This window comes from Athene noctua, chromosome Z, assembly GCF_965140245.1.
Source record: "Athene noctua chromosome Z, bAthNoc1.hap1.1, whole genome shotgun sequence".
Lineage (NCBI taxonomy): Eukaryota > Metazoa > Chordata > Aves > Strigiformes > Strigidae > Athene > Athene noctua.
This window is the reverse complement of record NC_134077.1, coordinates 28,379,212-28,399,173: the sequence shown is the minus strand read 5'-3', so window position 1 is coordinate 28,399,173 and position 19,962 is coordinate 28,379,212. Positions and strand designations below refer to the sequence as shown.

The 19,962-nt window shown below is 39.4% G+C and overlaps 1 protein-coding gene across 5 annotated transcripts in view; it reads left to right on the top strand.

Annotated features, from left to right (window-relative positions):
- Window positions 1-19,962, top strand: part of SEMA6A (semaphorin 6A) — a 114,552-nt gene that overhangs the window by 53,384 nt on the left and 41,206 nt on the right. For all 5 annotated transcript variants that reach the window (XM_074931221.1, XM_074931219.1, XM_074931220.1 and 2 more), the window contains exons 4-11: window positions 4,895-4,955; window positions 6,447-6,509; window positions 7,360-7,461; window positions 10,267-10,357; window positions 13,132-13,251; window positions 14,267-14,355; window positions 15,268-15,485; window positions 18,331-18,462. In XM_074931221.1, the coding sequence (XP_074787322.1) occupies window positions 4,895-4,955; window positions 6,447-6,509; window positions 7,360-7,461; window positions 10,267-10,357; window positions 13,132-13,251; window positions 14,267-14,355; window positions 15,268-15,485; window positions 18,331-18,462 (876 nt within the window). The remainder of the gene's footprint in view (window positions 1-4,894; window positions 4,956-6,446; window positions 6,510-7,359; window positions 7,462-10,266; window positions 10,358-13,131; window positions 13,252-14,266; window positions 14,356-15,267; window positions 15,486-18,330; window positions 18,463-19,962) is intronic.

The following is a 19,962-nucleotide window of genomic DNA, read 5'->3' as shown; positions in this document are numbered from 1 at the left end:
AGTCAGGCAAGAGAGAAGTTGCCAGAGAAATTGTTCAGCCCCACAGAGGAGAGAGTCCATCCTCATCCTGTAATTTTGTTTGTTCACAGCATTAATGACATATTTTAGAGAATGATTCTTCTGGTGCACAAATGCATGTTCAGATTAGAGTTATTAAACTGTAACGTTGCTGGTTTAGGCATGTTTTTAATATTGTAAGACAAAAGAGATGCAAACATGTTTGCTGCTGTTCTGATGTACTCAGCAAGGCTAGCTGAATTTGGTCTCTGGAATTTTTTTGGAGAGCTATGCTGTGCAGATATAAGCACATGGCTTTTTATAAAAGTTTCCTGTAGAGCCACCCATTCAGTTTGAATATCTCAGCAGGGCACCATCAGATTCAGTGGAGCTACACCGGTTTATACAGCTGCCAACCTGGCACAGATCAGACATTAACACTTCCTCTCGCTGCCTGTTGTTAGCAAATGATATTGATGACCTTAGAGTAGGAATTACCTGATGGACACAGGATGAATGCAAGAAGGGTGCAGATTAGCAAGCATGAGTAGTCCTCTTTAGGAGCTCTTGGACCCATATCCTAGTTGGAACCACCCCTGCAAGCTGCCCCTCTGGTAGCAGCTTATTTTCTGCCTGTTTTCTGGTTCTTCTCCATCAGAGAAATACACGCCCTTCTGCATGTGCCACAGAGAGCCAGGCTGTTCCTGGAGATGGGCAAAGTGGTGGGTGGGATGACCAGGAGGTGAGAGGGAACAGCTGCAGAGCAGGCAGCCTCTGACCACCAGCCCTGTCTTCAAAGCACTTGGCAGACTCCGGGAGCTGCCTGGCTTTCTTCTCAAAGAGCCACTCCCCATCTTCTGGATGGTCAGATGTGTCCTGTGGTGGGGATCAGCCTGTTGATCTCCACTTGGCATCAGGTAATTAGTTGCATTACACCAGTAGAGGCACTGACTACCATTTTTACATGGTCATGTCCCTGGCTGCTAGAAGACCACGTTTCTACCTGTTCCAGGCATTGCAGCTGTACCAGCTAAGTGCAGCTTCTTCAGGCTCCTCACATAAGCCAGTTTTTATGGGGTCTGGGTGGCAGAGCTCTGGGTTCTCACCCATGCCAAGCCCTTGTGTCAGTTCTGGGCAAAGAGCATGCATCCTTCTATGGGAGCTGCACTGGCACTGGTTATAGGGCACAAAGAGCAGGCTGCCCCACAGCAAGGCTTCCCTGTGCTTTGCGTGAGCTCAGGGATTAGTATTTTTGCTGCATTTAGTGTGATAATGAGTGGGGCGGGGGAGTGGGCTCAAAGGTGGTTTGAAAGGTGGTGACAGGATTTCCTCCTTTTCATGGCTGAGTTCCCTTTGCTTTCCTTATTTGTTTTCCTTTAAATTAGGAAATCATTTGCAGTGAGAAGGCAGTAAATCCGCTTTGTGGATTTTGCTCTGCTGTATTCATAGTTTGTTCCCAGACTGAGATTGACGCAATTAGACTGTCGCAGTGCCCAAGCAACTGGCATTACAGCAGGAAAACCCAGCAAAACATTTTGGGATATGAAACTACTATGTGCACAAATTATATGAAGAATGCTAATATTTGGGGGATAGTGTAAGTACTTGTATGTGAATATCCATTCTTATATATTACATTGCTATATATTTGTATAAAACAGTTTACTACAGTGAGAGTGCTTATATACTCCTATGGTCTTGTGACCTACAAAAAGGAATAAAGATCTGCTCTGTTTTGTACTTACACAAGCACAAAAAAATCCTCTTACACTTCTTTCCTTTGGTAACTCAGAAACTCTGACATATTCTTTTCCCCCTCCACACGTTACAGAATAAAATCCCTGCTGGGCTGAGAAGCCTGCGTGATACAAGTTAAAATTCAAAGATCATTTTTATCTTTAAGTAATAAACTTCAGAAAATGAGTCATCCTTTGATAACTAGTGTGAATGAAAATTTATAACTGCAATACCACATCTCCTTTAGAGGTAGTAAATCTAGAGACTGAAGGAAATGTGTACACAAAGGTGTTTCTCAAAGAGTTTTGTAACAAGATGCATTGAAAACTGTAGCTAACATAAATCCCTTAGCTATCGTTATCAGATGTTGCTTTCATGCTGTATTTTTTAAACATTGAAATATAGCAATGCTAAGTTTACATTTGCACCCTATTATCTGAAGAGCAATCAAAACAAATGATTAAACATTGAGAGTTTTTATTTTGGAGTTGTTGGGTTTGGACTGGGGGTTTTGTTTCTTTGCTTGTTTTAGAAAATCCAGTGTTTACCTTGCAGTTTCCTTGCAGGGGAGTAACTCAGATTTGAGAACCACTAACACTTTATTACTAAGTAACTGGCAAAGAACAAAATTTCTGTCTGTCATTTGCTTATTTTGTCATAGGGGATATGGGACTCCTGTATTAGCTATTACCAAATAAAATTTTGGGTTGCTTTGGAAAAGCTTTATTTTATGTTATCAAGCAGAGATATCTAGACAATATAAATCAGAATAACTCAGCTGAAGACCATGAAGCCATGCTGTCTGGATATTTGGCTTGCAGTCTGCAAAGGTCCAGCTCTGTTTTCTCTCGTGGGAAGGGTACTCCCTGGCTGTCTCTCTCACACTTACCCACACCCGCTCACACACCCCCTTTTCTAAGTTTGCCATGTCTCCTCCTGCTATTGTCTTGTGCAGTGGCAGCTTTTGTTCACATTATTTTCTGTCCCTCGTGTATGTACAAAATGGTTTATTGAGCCCACGAAGCACTGGAATGGCTCCCTCGTCATTTGCAGTTACACATTTCCAGACGATGCACTGAGTGGCCAGGGGTCATGCACAGCCAGTGGCATTATTTAAATTCCCTTCCTCCACAAGATTATGCCATGGCAACAAAACTGGGTTCTGCTGACTGGAGGTGGGAAAAACGGAAGCTCTAGGATTAAGTCAATTTGTGTTAGAATAACTTAATTAGCAGCAAGCTGTACACATACCACAGCTAGTAGATAGTAGGAGTTAAGCAGCAGTGGGAAAAAGAGGGCAAGGACAATCCTGCATTGTCTGTGGTTAGAGAGCCCTCCTCTAAATTTGACATCTCTTTTCCTCTCTGCTGACATTAACAGCAACTACGTTTCACCTACACCATGAGAAAATATGTAATTTGTGTGATACTAGCACTTTTTTCAAATGATCCTGTAACTTAGCATCTGAGTTTTCTTTGAATTGTTTCTTGAACACCAGAAAGTAAATCCTCTGAAAGCTGTTTTATTGAGAGTGGAATTAAATAACTCAAGACTTACTCTGAGTACCACCACTGTAGTTTTTAATTATCTTGTTTAAAAAGAAAAAATCATAACCACTGGAAAGCAAGACTGATGATTAAAATCAAGAGCTGTGCTAGAAGAAGGTTTTTAGAGCTCCAGCCACACCTAATTTGCAGTTCAAGAGATTTTGCTCCCACTTTTTATATAGTAGGATTGACAGCAACAAAGAGTGATACACATAAAAATCTATGAAGCTGATATCATGTTAATAGGTAATTTTAGTCTAGCGCCAACCCTGACCACTGCTCTACCAGTAAAGTCAGGCAAATAATAAGCTGAAGCATTAAGCTAGTCTTGGAAGTAAATGACTTTTGGTCATACTCTGTTTTTACAGAGTCTAGAGAAGAAAACCCACAACTCCTCAGTTTGGCATCTTACAAAGCAAACAGCCTCAAGCGCCGTAGCAGACAGTAGGTTTTTAAAAGCCAGTTCCATGCAACCATGCTGCCTCTTTTCTCCACGTGAAAGAAGTGTTGCTTATTCCTCTTACAGCAGTATTTTGTGTTTGCTTTATTTAAGAGACTAGCACTGTTTCCCCAAAACCCAGTAAAATGAAGCTAACCTTGAGAACAGGGCTTTCTAAAATGGAAACAGTCTGTATCTTACTTTCAACGGACCCCTCCAATGCTGTGGATCATGCTCCAGCTGCACAGCTTCCTGCATTTTGAAAAAAGCCAATGTTATTTCAAGGAAAAATGAGATACTCGGTCCCAGCTTGATGTGGTGGTTACTACAGCATTGTCGGTTGGTGGGTTTCTTCAAATTTTAGGTTCCACACGGAGATGTCCTTGTTCTCAGCTTGCACAGAGGAGAATGTTTTAAAATATCTCTTTACCTGAGTAGCTGAGTCTATTTCCTCTTTCCAAGGTGAGATTGGCAGCTAATTGTAGAGAGGGACAGGTTCTCAGGAAAACAGGAATGTAAATGCAAGAAAGAAATGTGAACTTTTTTCCGAAGAGTATTTTACAGTTTAGTTTGGCCACCAGTGTGTGAAGAGAACAATGATTTCTGGGAATAGTTTTGTGGCTGTCAGCCTTTTGCCTACCATATTGTCACAGCTGAGGTTAGACACGTAATTTAAATTAAAAAAAAAAAAAAAAAAAAATAGAAAGAATCATTAACCTCTTTTTACCCCTGAACGGCTAAATGTGACACAGTGACTGCAAGCCCAGGAATCTGGCAAAGGCTGGCTGTGAGCTATTGCAGCTGATTTCAGGAAACACAAAAACGTCTGCATGCTAGACTATGGCATCTGCTGAAGGACCTATAGAGTAGAAATTATACGAGGCTCACCTCCATTCCAAAATCTCATTTCTTCAAATAATTGCTTTTGGGAAAGAATCTTGCTTTGAAGTTTTGTAGCATTTTTCTTTTTACCTTAATGAGAAGGAAAACAGTTTATATATGAAAGTGGTTTTCTGGGAGAAGTAGGCGATGCTGCCAGTAATGTTCCCTGGTAAGACCTGTGATCTTGTTTTGGATGGATAATGGATTGTCTTGTGATAGATAGCTCTCTTCATAGAAAAGGAACTGTCTGACTACTCCATTTGACTTTGCATTAATTTGCCTTTGTTTCCAGGGACCATATTTATACTGTTGATATGGACACATCACATACAGAAGAAATTTATTTTAGCAAAGTAAGTAGCTTTCGTCATCATCCAGAAAACAAGGACACTAGAACAAGCTTCAAATAAATAGGAAGATGACATTGTTTCAAACAACTTGCCAGCGCTGCTGTAAAAACTGTAATAAGCAAGTAAGATGGTGTTGCTAATCATATTTGGGGAAAGCTAAAATAGCAATCATGTCCTCTGTGAATTTCTGATAAGTGATTTAGCTGGGCTGATAAGCAATCTATACTAAAATGTAGTGAGATCCCTGATGGAACATCTGTCAAACATCTATTAATTTATATTCAGCAGTTTTCTATAACAGCTATACTATCCCAATTAAGTATACTGAAACTTTCATCATAAAAGCAAGTGCTATTTGCATATTTTCATGCACACAAATTTTATTCACTCATGCAAGTACTCACTAAATCTTACTATAACTTCACTTTGCAGATGTATTCACATTATTTCCATGGGAAGTTACATTCACACTAAGAAGAGCCTTGTCTGCATTACCATATTGTGTATTAACATAAACATACTAGAAATAATCTTCCAGCAGCTCCTTTGTATTGCATTCATATTGTGTAATATGTGCCAAACAGAGCCTTGGTCCAGCAGAAGATCATGAATTTGGGCATTGGATGAATTCCACTGTAGGAGGGGAGAGTGTTTCATTATAACTATGAATGATGCTGAAGACAAGTTTATTCCCAATTACTCATCAAAAAGCAAGGGCACAGACTTGTAGTGGAAGTAATTATTTATTCAGATTGGAGACTTTCATGAATGCACAGTGCCTGGTTTACTTGAGGGAAACACTCAGGACTATCATGACAATAATGGACAACAGTGTCTAAGGTGCTACTATCTTAGGCCATATGTTTTTAAATAAAGTTTTATTATAGTTAATCAGCCTACCGGATTTGCCTAACCCTGAAACTCACCACAAAAAAATTCAGCCTGGGATTTATCTGTAAATGTTTTGGAGGAAGAGTGTTAGCAGATAAAATCAGCAGTGTCTTGTTAGGTGGAGGGCTCTCTGGTCATGTTAGCTGAATTGAAGTGATAAGAATTACCTGAATCTGATTTCTTTGCTAGTCTAAAATGTCATCTTCCCAAATACATATTTCATTTAGAATCCAGTCAGGGTTTATAGTCCGTAAATATTTGTTCTGATTTGCAGAACAATATCAAATTAAGAGAGAATCTAGTACTTTTAAGAAAAGTGCGTATTTTTTGAAAGTTGGCCTATTGCTGAATTCTATTGGTTTAGTCTTTAAAAAAAAAAGTAAGGAGGATAGGTTTCTAGTCTAATGAATAGATGGCGACACAAAATTAAGTGAATGCTCCACATCACTGATCTTTCATTGTTGTGGTGAATTAGTCATGGGGAAGGGTGCAGAAAGCTTTCAATAAATATATGCTCAATAGCTAGCCCTAAGGGACTTTTACTTCTGAAATCAAATGCAACAGCCTCTGGGCTCTAATTGATTTCTTTCTTGATCCTTGCAGAAATTGACATGGAAGTCTAGACAAGCTGATGTAGACACATGCAGAATGAAGGGAAAACATAAGGTAGGCAATTTTCATTTCTTCTGCGTCTGCCACTTTAGTTTAGTTGCTTCACTATTATCTCAGGCTGCTGTCTTGTGATGTGGAATGGATCATGCCATTCACTTCTTGCCAGTAATTGCTTTTTCCATCAACTTACTGAAGGCTTTAATTTGCAAAAATAGTTTACTTTTAATGTGATAAAACATTACTGTGGGAGCCACAGCAATATCCTGAAACACTTAAAGCACTGAGGATTTTGGACATAATGCTCAGTGTACTGATTTTGCTTACCATTGCCTCAAAAGCTAAGTGCTACTGTCCATCCTCCAGCAGGAATTTACTGAGAAGTTTGTGTAAAGCATGAGGAAGCATGAATGTGTACAGTTGTAGAAGGACTGTTTCTCACACCAATTTTACTCTACTGTAATTTAGGACTAACGGAAGTGGTATCAGAATTAGATGCAGACTCTTTGATTCTTTACACCTCCTTCCCCTTCTAGTTACAGATGCTTTATGCCAATACATTGCTTTCATGATGCTGCTGTCTTACAGCCACATAGATAAGAAGATAGGTTTTTCACTCTTGAGGAAAGTCATGCCTTTCAAACAAAATTCACCTATTCCAACAATAGCAAAATCTGAGCTATAATATGAATATCATATCTTCGGTTCTTTGTAACCGTTTTTAAACCACTAGAATATAAAGCAGTTGCATATTACTCATTGTCAGTTAAACGTAGTTGAAATAAAGCCCAGAATATCACAGTGGCTACCAGCCAATTTCATTTTAGACCTGACAATGAGATACCATGGCATAAAAATAGACACTGAAAATGTAGTAGTTGAGACACTTTTTATTATTTTTCTTCAGGATGAATGTCATAATTTCATTAAGGTTCTCCTAAAAAGAAATGAGGATACACTGTTTATCTGTGGAACAAATGCATTCAACCCTTCTTGCAGGAATTACAAGGTATGTGATCTGTTTGTGGGATTTCATTTATGCCTTGTCTTTCTGTTGGATTTATTATGACTGTGCTGGCAACAGCATGAGGTTGTCATTCAGCAGTGCATCATTCAACTCTGTAGCATTTATTCTGACTTGTTTCAGCGCTACAGAGCTCAATGTTGATTGGATTTCTGAGGATTGCCTGGATTGATTACCTACTTCTTTGCAACTCCTGCACATCAAGAGTTTATCGCCACTTTGCATTGCCCTCCATAGATGCAGAGTCCTTCAGATCCCTGCTTGGAGATGCGGTCACTCCTCAGAAAGTTCCTCAGCTTGTCACTGACACCCACTTCAAGCCATAGACTGATGCTGATACCTCTGGGGTAGCAGGTTTTAAATATCGGTATTGTACTGCTCTCAATTCCAAAGCCAGTTCTCAAGGTACCTTGGGGCTTAACACAGCAAAACCTGAGTAGATTAGTGTTGGAGACCCAGCAGCCATGGAAGCTGTTGAGATCCTATGGCATTTTATGCTGTAAAAGTGATTGACAGCAGATCTCCACAGGGAAAATACAGCAGGAGGGTGATGTATTCCTCACTAACTAGGGATCTACAAATCCCAAACATTATCTAGAGCAGTACAGAAAACTGTGCTGGTCCATGGATACTCGACATTCGTTCCCTGACCCCAACTTCTTTCTCTGACATAGTGTGTCTCTGTTATCTGTATTTTAACGGGGCCCATTTATTCAAATATTTCCCATTTTCTCAGACTTGCACCAGTATAATCTGATATAAACCCCAACAGCTAATGTCTCTGGAGTTGCTTTGAAATGAATTTACCTAGGCCCTTAATAACCAGGCTCTGCTTTTCCAGGCACTGTTTTGTCCCGCCGGTCATTTCTCATTCTTCTTCAGGAAAAAGAAAATTCAACTTTGTTAATGCTTCTTCTGATAAAGTCATGGCACAATTCTCATTCATTTTATCACGTTCAGAGTTATTGTAAAAAACAGAGTAAAGACATTAACATCCAAGAAAACGACTTCTTTAGTGGTATTTTCTGTGACTGCTGCCATTCCTTGCTCTTTCTGCAATGTTACCTTACCTTGTTTAGTCACTGTGATGCCTATAGTCTAGGGAACACAGGAAAGAAGTTCAGGGTAGTCTTTTATTTCAAATCTGTGGAGGAAGAATCAAATTTGATAAAAGTACAAGCCTGTGTCGTGGTACCTGTGTGGTACAGGTAGCTGCTCTGTTAAAAGATGTTTCTTCTTTTCTTCCTTTCCCTGAATCCCATGCCTAGCATGCAATGAAACTTCTCAGTCTCAGTGCTGAATTCTTCCAACAGTTTGTCATTTTTTAGCTCTCAATGCCATTAGTGCAGCTGACAAATCACAACCAGTCTCCTTGCTAGTAAGCCATCTTTTAATACAAATACAGATTTCCTTGGCATCCTGGTGTGAGGGATATAAATGTCCCTCCTTACCCTTACTGCAGTTATTTCATCCCCTGTGATGAATGGCCTCTGCAGATTGCCTCACCTGTTGCTGAGCTGCGGGGGCTGGACAGTGATACCTTCGGGAGTCAGCAGGTCTCTCCAATACCTGCCCTGCTTTTCCTCCATGTATTTTTGCATTATATAAAGAGAGCATTAAAGATGTGCCAAACAGAAAACAGAGCTGTCCCTCTGCCCTGCCAATGGCCGTGTGGATGAGCCTGGGGTGTGGGGCTCAGTGCGGGGAAACTGCTGCAGAACTGTAACTCGTTTCCTCTCACTCTCACGTGAAATTCTCTTCAGCCCTTGAGTAAACACAACTAATTCCCTTCAGAGTGGATTTTGACAGGAAGTATACATGACAGAAAACAAATGATGGCAAATCATCTGCTCAAGGACTTGGGGGCTAAAAGTTGAATGGAGTTGACTTATGAGCTAAAAGTTGATTGGAGCGCTGACGGCGCTGGGTGGGTTATTCTTCATGCTCTGTACTCTATGTGATTTGTACAGTATGAGCTGCTCAAGTTACTTGAGTATGCTAGAAAGATTCTTATTCCCAAAATAGGAGCGTATAAGAATCTTAAAGAGGTAAGAGCTGTACCTTTTCCCCATAGCTCACTAAACTCTCTTGAACTCAGTGTAAAGTTGATCTGTATATTTGTATCATTGTCAGTGCCTGGGGTGAATTTATTTTCCAGGAGTTATACTTAAGCCTCAGAGTTTACAGTTCCTGTACAGATTAATTCTTGCCTGATGGTGAGAGGATTTCTCTGTGACACAGACTCAACTGATACAGTAAGACTTGGAGAGCATCCTTCTAAGTATGCAAATGAAGGAAAAGAGCACCACTGTTGAGACTAGAGCACAAGGATCTCCGGACTTTTGAGAGAAAAATGCACACACAGATAATTGTCCTAGTGTTGTTTCTTCTGACTGCTGTGGCTTGCAGTCTTTTCTGTGTATAAGAGTGCTTCTGTTGGATCACAGTTGAGGATAAATTTTGAATCCTTGCCAGAACCACAGATCTCATAGCCTGCTACAGTTCAACAGGAAGCTCGTGTACAGATAAAATATAGACTGAAGACTTTTGTAAAATGTGTTGGAGTAAGAGTGATTAGCTCCAAAAAAATTACTGACTTATTAGACACACTTTCTTCAGACAGATTTTATTTAACAGCATGATTTTTGTCAGGTTTTTAATTCAGAGTCAGGAGCATAGTTAGAGAAAAGACCTTCCTCTCTGCCCAGAAAAGAAGAAACACTGTCATTAGCCTCATTCTGTGTTAGAAGTTTTGTTTCTCTATCTGAGGAGCTCCCTTTCATTTTTCAGATGGATACCCTGGAGTTCCTGGGAGATGAATTCAGTGGAATGGCCAGGTGCCCCTATGATGCAAAGCATGCCAACGTTGCGTTGTTCGCAGGTAAAGCAACAGAGATAAACTTCTTGATTTCTGTCCTGCAGCCTGGGTTTGCCATAGCACTGTGTCTCTCGAGTCCAGAATGCTAAAAGGCAGCAAAGGGAGTGAATAATGACTAAAAATAGGAGGTTTAAGGAAATCACTAGCACAGAAGCCTTCCTTTCTTTGGGATTAGCTTCACTATCACAAACATTGCCTGAAGCCTCAGTTTCCTGGTTCAATACTTCAGTATTTCCTCGGTTCATGATAATATGGTGCCAGACCAGTATGAGGCACCATTTCTGGCTGCATCCACCTTCTGTGAAAGTCAAGGAAAGTGTAAACTTGTGTGAACTTTAATGAGGAGCAGGCAGGATATGCTCTTTAAGAACTCTAAGCTTAACCTTCATAGTAAAAGGAAGTTAGGGAACATGCTGTGATGTGCCCTTTTCTAGATCTAGAAGGAAAGGGAATGGTAGTTTTATTTTAAAGCAGAAAACATCTCAATATGCTGTTACCAGCTGTTGCAGACAAAGGAGAGGAGTGTGTTGGTTAATAATGATTTATGCTTTGTTTAGCAAAATGCAGTTAATTCTGATTTCTAATACAATAGTTTAAAAAAATGAGTGCTTTTTGATGGGGTTAATTTGGGCTGTTATTTGTGTGTATTTTTGTACCTCTCTTCGTGACTTCCTGATTAATTTATTTCATTATTGAACCTCTCTTAGTGTGAACCCTGATGATATTTTCTCAGATTCAGCTATAAAAGGCGGTAAAGATAATACAGAAGTCACCCATGATATTGTCAGCACTCTTCAGCAGGTGTGATGCTAGGAAGCAGAGCCTGGGTGCTCATGTGAAAAAACTTTAGCTATTCCTCTGAAGATTTGAGATCGTGCAAGTAGTTCAGCCACTCTCAACTGAGGCTGAGGCTGAAGGGCTGTATTAAGCATCATCTGTCTCACAAGGAGAGATTTTATAGCAGGTTGCAATTTATTTTTTTCTTTTACTCCTTATAGTGTAAATAAATGGGTCTTTTTATTTCAAAGATAATAGTGATGATGGTGCTAGTATGTAATTTCTTAATTATAGTCAAAAGAACGTAAAAAAGCAATTCATAAACCATGGAAAGAGAGAGACACCTTCAGAGAGAGATTTATCCTGTGTCAGACTGCCTATCCTTAGGGCAGTCTGAACGACCTTTCAGAAGAGCCTTTCACACTATATTGGCCGAGAAAGTGTTTATTACCCACTTAATGTAAACATTTACCTTGCATGCAGCTGAAGTTTGGTAAGATGACTTCTATTCTGTCACTGAAGAATTCCTTGCATTATTTGACAATAAAAGTATATTCATAGAAATGATAATACCCTTTCATGATGATTCAGAATAAATTTGATACTGCTCAAATAAATTCTTGTAGAATATACCCTGTAAATCTGCTAGCTATAGAAAATCACTGTTTGATATGCCATACATATTGATACCCACGATACCTTTTCAGAGGGCAGTGAAAAGCAGTTTCAGAGCAGTTTAGGGCACTAATCCAGCTCATCTGAGTCTGTTGGGTGCACTTACATGAATATTGCTCTTCTTGCAGCCTGTAGCTATTACAGCTGATATGTGCAAATTGTAATTGGTCACATGGTCTTCAGGAACTTGGCAGGAAAGAAAACAAATGTGTGATTGTATTAAAATGAGTTCAGATATCCATATCTAAACAATTCAGCTTTTTATTCTATTTTAAAATTGGTTTTAGTATCTGCTTTTTTTTTGTAATTATTTTTTTCTGATTTTGCTGAGAAGAAAAGTCCATTTACAAATAGCCAAATAATTATGGGAATAGTGGGGCTCAGAACAAAGAGTACAGTCCTGCTAATAAAAAACAGTCTGATTTTTAAATCTGGAGCTGACATTAAATGTTGTCTGTAACTGCAGTGAGGAGAACTTCACCAATAGAAGCCTCTCTGCTTTGTGCTGTGTATGTTCTCAATGCTGGTGCTTTTAAGGCCCAGCACTCAACATAATCTCTGTCAAAGGAGACGTAAATCATTATGAAACAGATTACACAACAGTCATCTTTTAAAGGTGTTGTTGGAGCTCATGCTTTTACTTGCTGATAGTTTTGCATCTTTTGGTTGTCCTTGTGTGCCATTTGTAGACCCCTGCTTATCACTTCAGTTCTTTAAGAGCGAGGGATCCATAATTCATGCAGGAAATGCCTAAAACACAATACAGAAAAGAAACATAGATAGTCAATCCTCCTCCATCTCTTCGCATCCCTGTTTTGCTTGGGCTCCCTGCACACTGTTTAATTTTTTGCTAGTGATCTTTGACAGAGGAAAAGTGCTCTCAAAAGGAGAAATTTGCATAAGTGTCAATTAACAGACAGTGCTTAAGACCTGCTTGGTTTGCCCTCACAGTTAAAACGAACAGTTCTGTGTGGCTTCCCCATATTTATTTTGCTCACATGCATAGGCAGAATTTATGAGCATTGAACCAGAGGCATGTGCAGGGAAACTGGATAGGGTAGTTCAGTATGAATTACCTAAACTGGAGAAGAATTACTCTATATGGTTTCTTCTCCCATGGCAACCCTCTGAAATGACCATTTTTAAAACTGGTGACTTGTTTGTTCAGTGCTCGGTCTCATTTACCTAGCTGTATTTTTCCCCTTCAGTGTTCCTAAGGAGATTGTGATGACTTCGTTTGCCCCGTCTCATGTGACTGATGAGAGAAAGCAATTTTATTATTTCTAATGCTCCTCCCTCTTGTTTCTTCTTTCCTTCCTCCCCAGAGGGAAAGCTGTATTCTGCCACAGTGACCGACTTCCTTGCAATAGATGCAGTCATATACCGGAGCCTTGGAGACAGCCCAACTCTGCGGACAGTTAAACATGACTCCAAGTGGTTGAAAGGTAGATAAACAAGCAAAACAAAAAAAGCATCTCTGATGAGAGTCTTGGATTCCTGACAGACCTCTCTGTCATTTCTTTTCACCAATGTGTTATGGCAGAAAGAAGAAACTAAATTACATCTCTTAGACTGATCTGTTTATGTCTTTCCATCTTCTGACCCCAAGTTATAGGACCTGACAGAAACTGATCACAGTAGATCAGAATATATATTCCAGCGAGCTTTCCAAGCTGAAATCCATCAGCTCACAGCTGTTGAATGTAAAGTTGGAACTTGCAGGGCTTAGTGTGCTTGGGCTGTGTTTCAAAATATTCTTGCCCCAGGACTGTTAGGTAATAGTTAAGGCTTCATGAAGTATAGAGGGTCTGTCCTGTAACGTTAAGATTCATCAATAAAAATAAAATTATGGGAGTATTATACAAAGCCTTTCTTTTATGATTCTTAGGGACTGTACAGCTGCCATTGAATTAGGCAATTTCTGTACTCTAAATACCCTCATTGTTAAGAACAGTGCTGTTTAGCTTCATGTAGGCGTTCTGAATAGTTAACATTTGGAGTGATTTTAACAGTGAGCAAAGCCATAGTTTGAAGTCTTTCTGCATACGGAAATGTTTTGCCAGGTGTCGACTTTAGCTGTCCCACTTTGCTTGCTGCTACAGACATGTGTGGGCAGAAACAGTTACATGGTTTGTTATTCCCTCCACACACAGCCTGCATGTCAGAAAGAGCACTGCTTGGACCTCTCAGTTACACTGTTGTGTATTGACTCTTTACCTTTCATCATACTCCACGCAGGGTAGATGTATTACTGGCAAACATTTAACTACCTTGCACTGTTGCTGCACAGACTTGTCCCCAGCTGCCCTGTCGGTGGTGTCGCTAGTTCTTAAAACGGAACAAGTTTGTCTAATGCAAGCATTTCACCTTTGGATGTTTGGTGTGAATGTATTTGGCTTCTCTTCACGTACTATGTGCTGTACATGGTGCCTGAATAGGATATTCTGGGTTTTTTTCTAGAACCGTACTTTGTCCAGGCAGTAGACTATGGCGGTTATATTTACTTCTTCTTCCGGGAAATAGCAGTGGAGTACAACAGCATGGGAAAGGTAAGGGCAAAAACATTGCCTTGAATGACTTTGTCAGATTCAGGAGGAGGAAAACATATGCTGTTCTTGGGCCAATGCTGTTAGGAGTGACCTTGAAATAAGAACCATAAATCATGATGACAAGGTCATAATTTTCAGAAGATTCCTATTGCTTAAGCCAAAAGGTTGGCTGAAGTGAAACATTGCACTTTCTTGAAAGGAACCAGTGTTTCCTTTTGGTTTCTTATGGTGGAGGTGTATGCTGCAATCTCTTTTTTCAAACCATAAAAAGCACAAGGCAAATATAGTTAGTTCAGCACAGTAGGTAATTGTAAAAAACAGATTCAAAAGCAGGGAGATATTTTTCTTTAAGAAATATTAATTGCTGTGCTGAGTAAACATGGGCAGGAATTTCGTGCTCTGCAGTTCTGCAAAGAATAATTAAATACTTTCTGCATTTTTGCTAATTTCACAATAGCTTTCTGACTAAGTAGTCAGAAAAGCTGACCAAGGTCACAAAGGTGGAGGGCAGGAATAAATGCACAGCAAGATTTGCATAGTTTTTAAGTGCTGTAAACACAGGAGTCAGAGCAGGCAGCGTGGGTTGCAGGGACTGTGAATATAAAATGTGCTTTTGTTTGGGGAAATAGAGAGCTAAGCAGTCTGTATGGAAATGAGTTTTATATGGGTTGAGAACAGATCTCCTGAAGGATTTATGACTGTATAGTAAATGCCACAGCCTTATCTTTTATAGCACATTGTTCCAAAGCTGATTTTTTCTGTTTCTTATTTGTCACAGATTATGGAAACGTGGGATTAAATTAAGCACCTTGCTGTGTTATTCCGAATATTTTAAAAGCAGAATTTCAGCAAAGTCTTTTAGGTGAAACAAACATTTCATTTTCTCCATTATTTTTGCTCTACTCCTTCCAGGTAGTTTTCCCAAGGGTGGCTCAGGTTTGCAAAAATGACATGGGAGGATCTCAGAGAGTGCTGGAAAAACAGTGGACTTCCTTTCTCAAGGCTCGTTTGAACTGCTCAGTTCCTGGCGATTCACACTTCTACTTTAACATACTGCAGGCAGTTACAGATGTTATCCATTTCAATGGCCGGGATGTTGTTTTAGCAACCTTCTCCACTCCATATAATAGGTAATAGGTTCAATAACCTTTTACCTTCTGTTTCCTTTACATTTTGCTTTTCACTGCAGTTTCTTTTTACTATATGAAGGTACGAGAAGTGATTGCTTACACAGTGTAATTATTATGTACAATGCGTTTAGTTTGTGTTTCTTTTTAAGATACCCTGGTATTGCTTACTGTGTTTTATATCTGATAATTAGGAGCAGCTTTCAGCCTTTTACTATCTGGACACATTCCTTGGACATACTTTTCTTTATATGAGAATAATTCAGAGCAGCCACCAAGCAGTTTTGCAGCATGTAATTTGTAGAATGTTATTCCAAAGAGAAATTACTAATTTTTTTTTCTCATGGAGAAAGGACTGGGTCTGTCCTGTTTACATCTAAACCTCCAAGAACCACATTAGTACTCCTTCCAGTCATTTCGTGCAACTTCACTTACTCTTGCATTTTCTCCTGGGAGAGCCAGATGTTTTGCTGGCTGGGGAGGAGGGTTCCCAGAACACCTGTTTTTTATTGTCCATGTGTTTTTTCCAAAAGCATGGGTTCATCTGCACAGAATTTATTACCATTACACATTATAACATGTTTCTTCAGAAGTTATTAGAGGAGTAACTGTATCTAATTATTGAGGTCTCACCAAGAAGTTAAAAAAATAGTAACATTCTAATTAAAAATATATTTCTGTTTCACAGAGTAATGTTTGAGCTGAAAGGGGAACTTTATTGCTGAAATTCATCTGGTTTTGCTGTACACTCACCACCTCTTGTCAAAACCTGACCTCACTGAGGTCATGCACAAAGCTGACTTCAAATGAGAGTAAACCCAGGCCTGTAAAGTATAATCACTGGTTTTGACATCAAAACATAGGAACTGCGATGGAATAATTATGCCAACAGTAGGAAACACAAGCTTAAATTAAGATGATCTCTTTTTACACTAACTGGCTTAATAAAAACAAGTGAACAAACAGAGATTTAGCATCAGAAAATAGGTTGTATTTTGATATTACCTCAAATTTAAGATTGTCCTCCTGCTCTGCCAGGAGTCTGCTAGTATCTCGTGTGGTGTGTCACGAATTTCTTAAATGCTACATTTTAAAATCTAAGTACTTAGTGTTAAAATCAAGTACTATTTTATAGGCCTCAGTTTTTGCCAGATGTTGAAGATGACAGAAAGGCTTACAGGCTTGGAGACAGCTCATTAGCAGACCTACCTCTGGCATGGATGCATCTTTCTCATTCCTCCTCCACTGAGGAAAAGCTGCAACAATTATCTTTGATCCCTGGAACAAAGCTTCTACCTAGAGTGAGCTGGAAGAGATTCCCCAGTCTAACCTGAAGTCACCCATAGTAGGAGCGGGTGATGAGTTGTAGTCCAGTGGTTGGGAGGTGGTTTGACTGTGGCCCACCATACTCCATCATTATGGCTTTATCACATGGTGGACCTGCAAACTGCCATCCTCAAGAGTAAAAGCTGTTGCAGTCTTCTCACTGCAGCGGTTCCTCTATCACTTTGTAGTTACATGTTTGGAACAGTTCTCATCACTTACAGTTCTATATAGCATACCTCAAGATTTTAGGGTTGTTTTTTCTTTGGGGCTTAATTTAGCAAAGCTCAAAATCTAGCTGGAGTGGGTCTTGAGGTGTCTTTTAGGATGAGGTCCTGTGTGTGGCCAAATATACCCTTGATCAGCTGTTACATCAACATACGTGTGTGTGGCTGCCTCCATTTAAAACTCTTGCTGTGTAGTATCATGTTAATATAGAGCTTTGAAGTTTCCTTCCATATTAAAACACAGTCTGTGGAGCTCAAAGTAAGACTGTCTCCCTAATTGTTGTTTCCTGCAGTAATAAGCATTTTGAAACCTTTTAATATTCAAACAGTTATTTTTCTATCCATTTATATACCTTTATGAGTTTAATTATTCTCTGTAACAGTATTATAGGTCCTACATTTTTTCTTTGGTGTATAATAACCTACTAGCTAAAAGCAGGATTGAAAGTCTCAGCCAGCTGGGTTCATGCTATTTACCTGATAAAATCAAGCAGTGAAAGTCAGACATTGAATACAGTAGTTCGTGTGTAAAAACATGAAAGGCGGATAAATGCATAATTCATGCTTCCAAGTGACTGACAATGGGAAACCCCAAAGCCTGTCAGAAAACATGTAGGTAAGGATGTAATTACATTTAGACAATGCTATTGTGCAGTTGCATGCAAATAATCAAAAAGTTGAAATTTACAACTTTATGATCTAAACATAAAATTGAATTTGCTTCTATAAGCTCTTTACACCTCACTGAGTTAAGCAAATTCCTAAGCATAGTTAACTTCTTCCCATTGGGAAAACTTTGAGAACAGGCTATGGGAGGATGGAGTAATAACATAAAAAATACCAGGTCAATGAAACATTGTAGTATGCTCCCAACTTCTGAACTGTCTGCAGTGTATTTTTGTGGAATGACAGGGACTGTGAGAATTAATACCGAGAGATGTTGTGACATACAAGAACTGAAATTTCCAAATAATGGGCTCTGAATGAGACTGGCTATTACTCCTCATGCATTGCCAGTGGTACCAGGAGTTTCCCAGATTCTTTCCCTTCTTCAAGATTATTGCAATTACTTCTTTCTGTAGAGACTTTGAACAAATTGTGCTGGCAGGAGCTGTCTGCTGATTGCTATATTTCAGGCTTTTCCATGGGGCTGGCTTTTCCTGTCAATACTGAGAGGTTACAGAGTTCAGGATTGAGTAGCCTGTGACAGGAAGACTTCTATACAGCATGTTTTTCACTCAAGATTTTATGCATAACTGCAGAATGAGTAACAATTTCTGGAAAATGTCACTTTGCAGCATCCCTGGCTCTGCAGTCTGTGCCTATGATATGCTTGACATCGCCAGTGTATTTACTGGGAGATTCAAAGAACAAAAGTCTCCAGACTCCACATGGACACCTGTTCCTGATGAGCGAGTGCCCAAGCCCAGGTGTGTTTCATGTATAGTGATATTGTTCTGTTCCTGCACCACAGAACAGAGGTTTTTGATAATTTGAACAGCCTTGTAAGTTGCAGATACAAGTGAAGATATATGTAAAAGAGAAGTTGAGTTGCATTTGGATCTAAGGTATGCAAGTGAAAATTTGTCCACTTAAGATTTGTGTAACATAAATCAGGCCAGTATCAGATCCACTTGGTCAAAATAATCTATCACTTAAGAGTTGCAAATTGGTTCAGTAATGGATATTTAATTATACATCATTATATCATTATAAAGCCTGCACCAGTTCTGTGGTTTGCTGTTCTGTGGTTAACATGCAATTTATGTGCCACTGAGGATGCATCATGGGGAGAAGAAAAACAGCATTCCATCAAAATGGAGATTCAGTTTACCTCATTCCTCCTATGAGTTATTTTCCTTGTTTGCTCTTTCCTCCTCTTTGCATGTGGCTTCTCTATTACACTCTCTTCATATTTTCTACAAGCACCCATTTCATGCAAGCCGCTGCTGACAGCCATTTGTTAACTCATTTACACCAGCATCATTTTGCTCTGAGAATATAATACAAATGTAGATAAAGCAAATTCATTTGTCTCAGTCAAGCACTACCACTTAATGTAAGTTTTACATTGCTTGTGCTATTCACATAACTTCAAAAGAAAAACAGATTTGAAGCTCTGTGGTGGCAACGGAGCTTTCTGCCTAAATCCAAATTTGGCCAATCATGTTTTAGAGTTGCTGAGTATAGTATTCCTGTGCTGTATTTATTCTGAAGTTGTCATTCAAGAGAAGAGCCTGGAGGTGACTGGAAAATCTGGTAAATTCTGTGTCTGTTTTCAGTCTGAGCCTTAGTAAGGCACCTGTTAGTGCTGTTGCTGGACTTTCTTCTCCTTTTTTCAGTGTTTCAACAGCTTGTTGACGTGACGGGCTGCCTTGGTAGTACAAGGCTGCATGAGGTCTCCAAGGTCATTTGTTTGCAACTTAGAGAGTATTGGCAGGGAAAGGGAAAAGAAGAGACATCATCTCTTTCAGAGGGAATGAATAAGAGGAAGTTGCATTATAAGTTCATGGGATGAGCCAATAACAGGCTAACAGTTCTGATGAAGATGGGGTAATACTGCTTCTTCTAAGCCAGCAGGAGATAACATGAACTGAATCGGTGAACCCTGTTTCATGTATCTGCTTAATAGAACTAATCATTACTTCTAACATGTCGAAATGCACGAGAGGCACAAGACGCCTTTGAAATAAGGTCATTTATATTTGAATATCTCAGTATGGTGCAGAAACATTACTGCTCCTATTGATCCTAATATTTCTCAGAAACATAGCAGAGTCTTTCGGCATTCTCGCTTCCCTTTTTGGCCGAGGTGAACAATAGTGTTAATTTGATTTTATGTTTACTTGATTAAACCAGTTTTGAGATTAAACAGGATTAATCCAACCATGTGATTAGGATTTAGGAGGAAATAGGCCTCCAGATTAGTT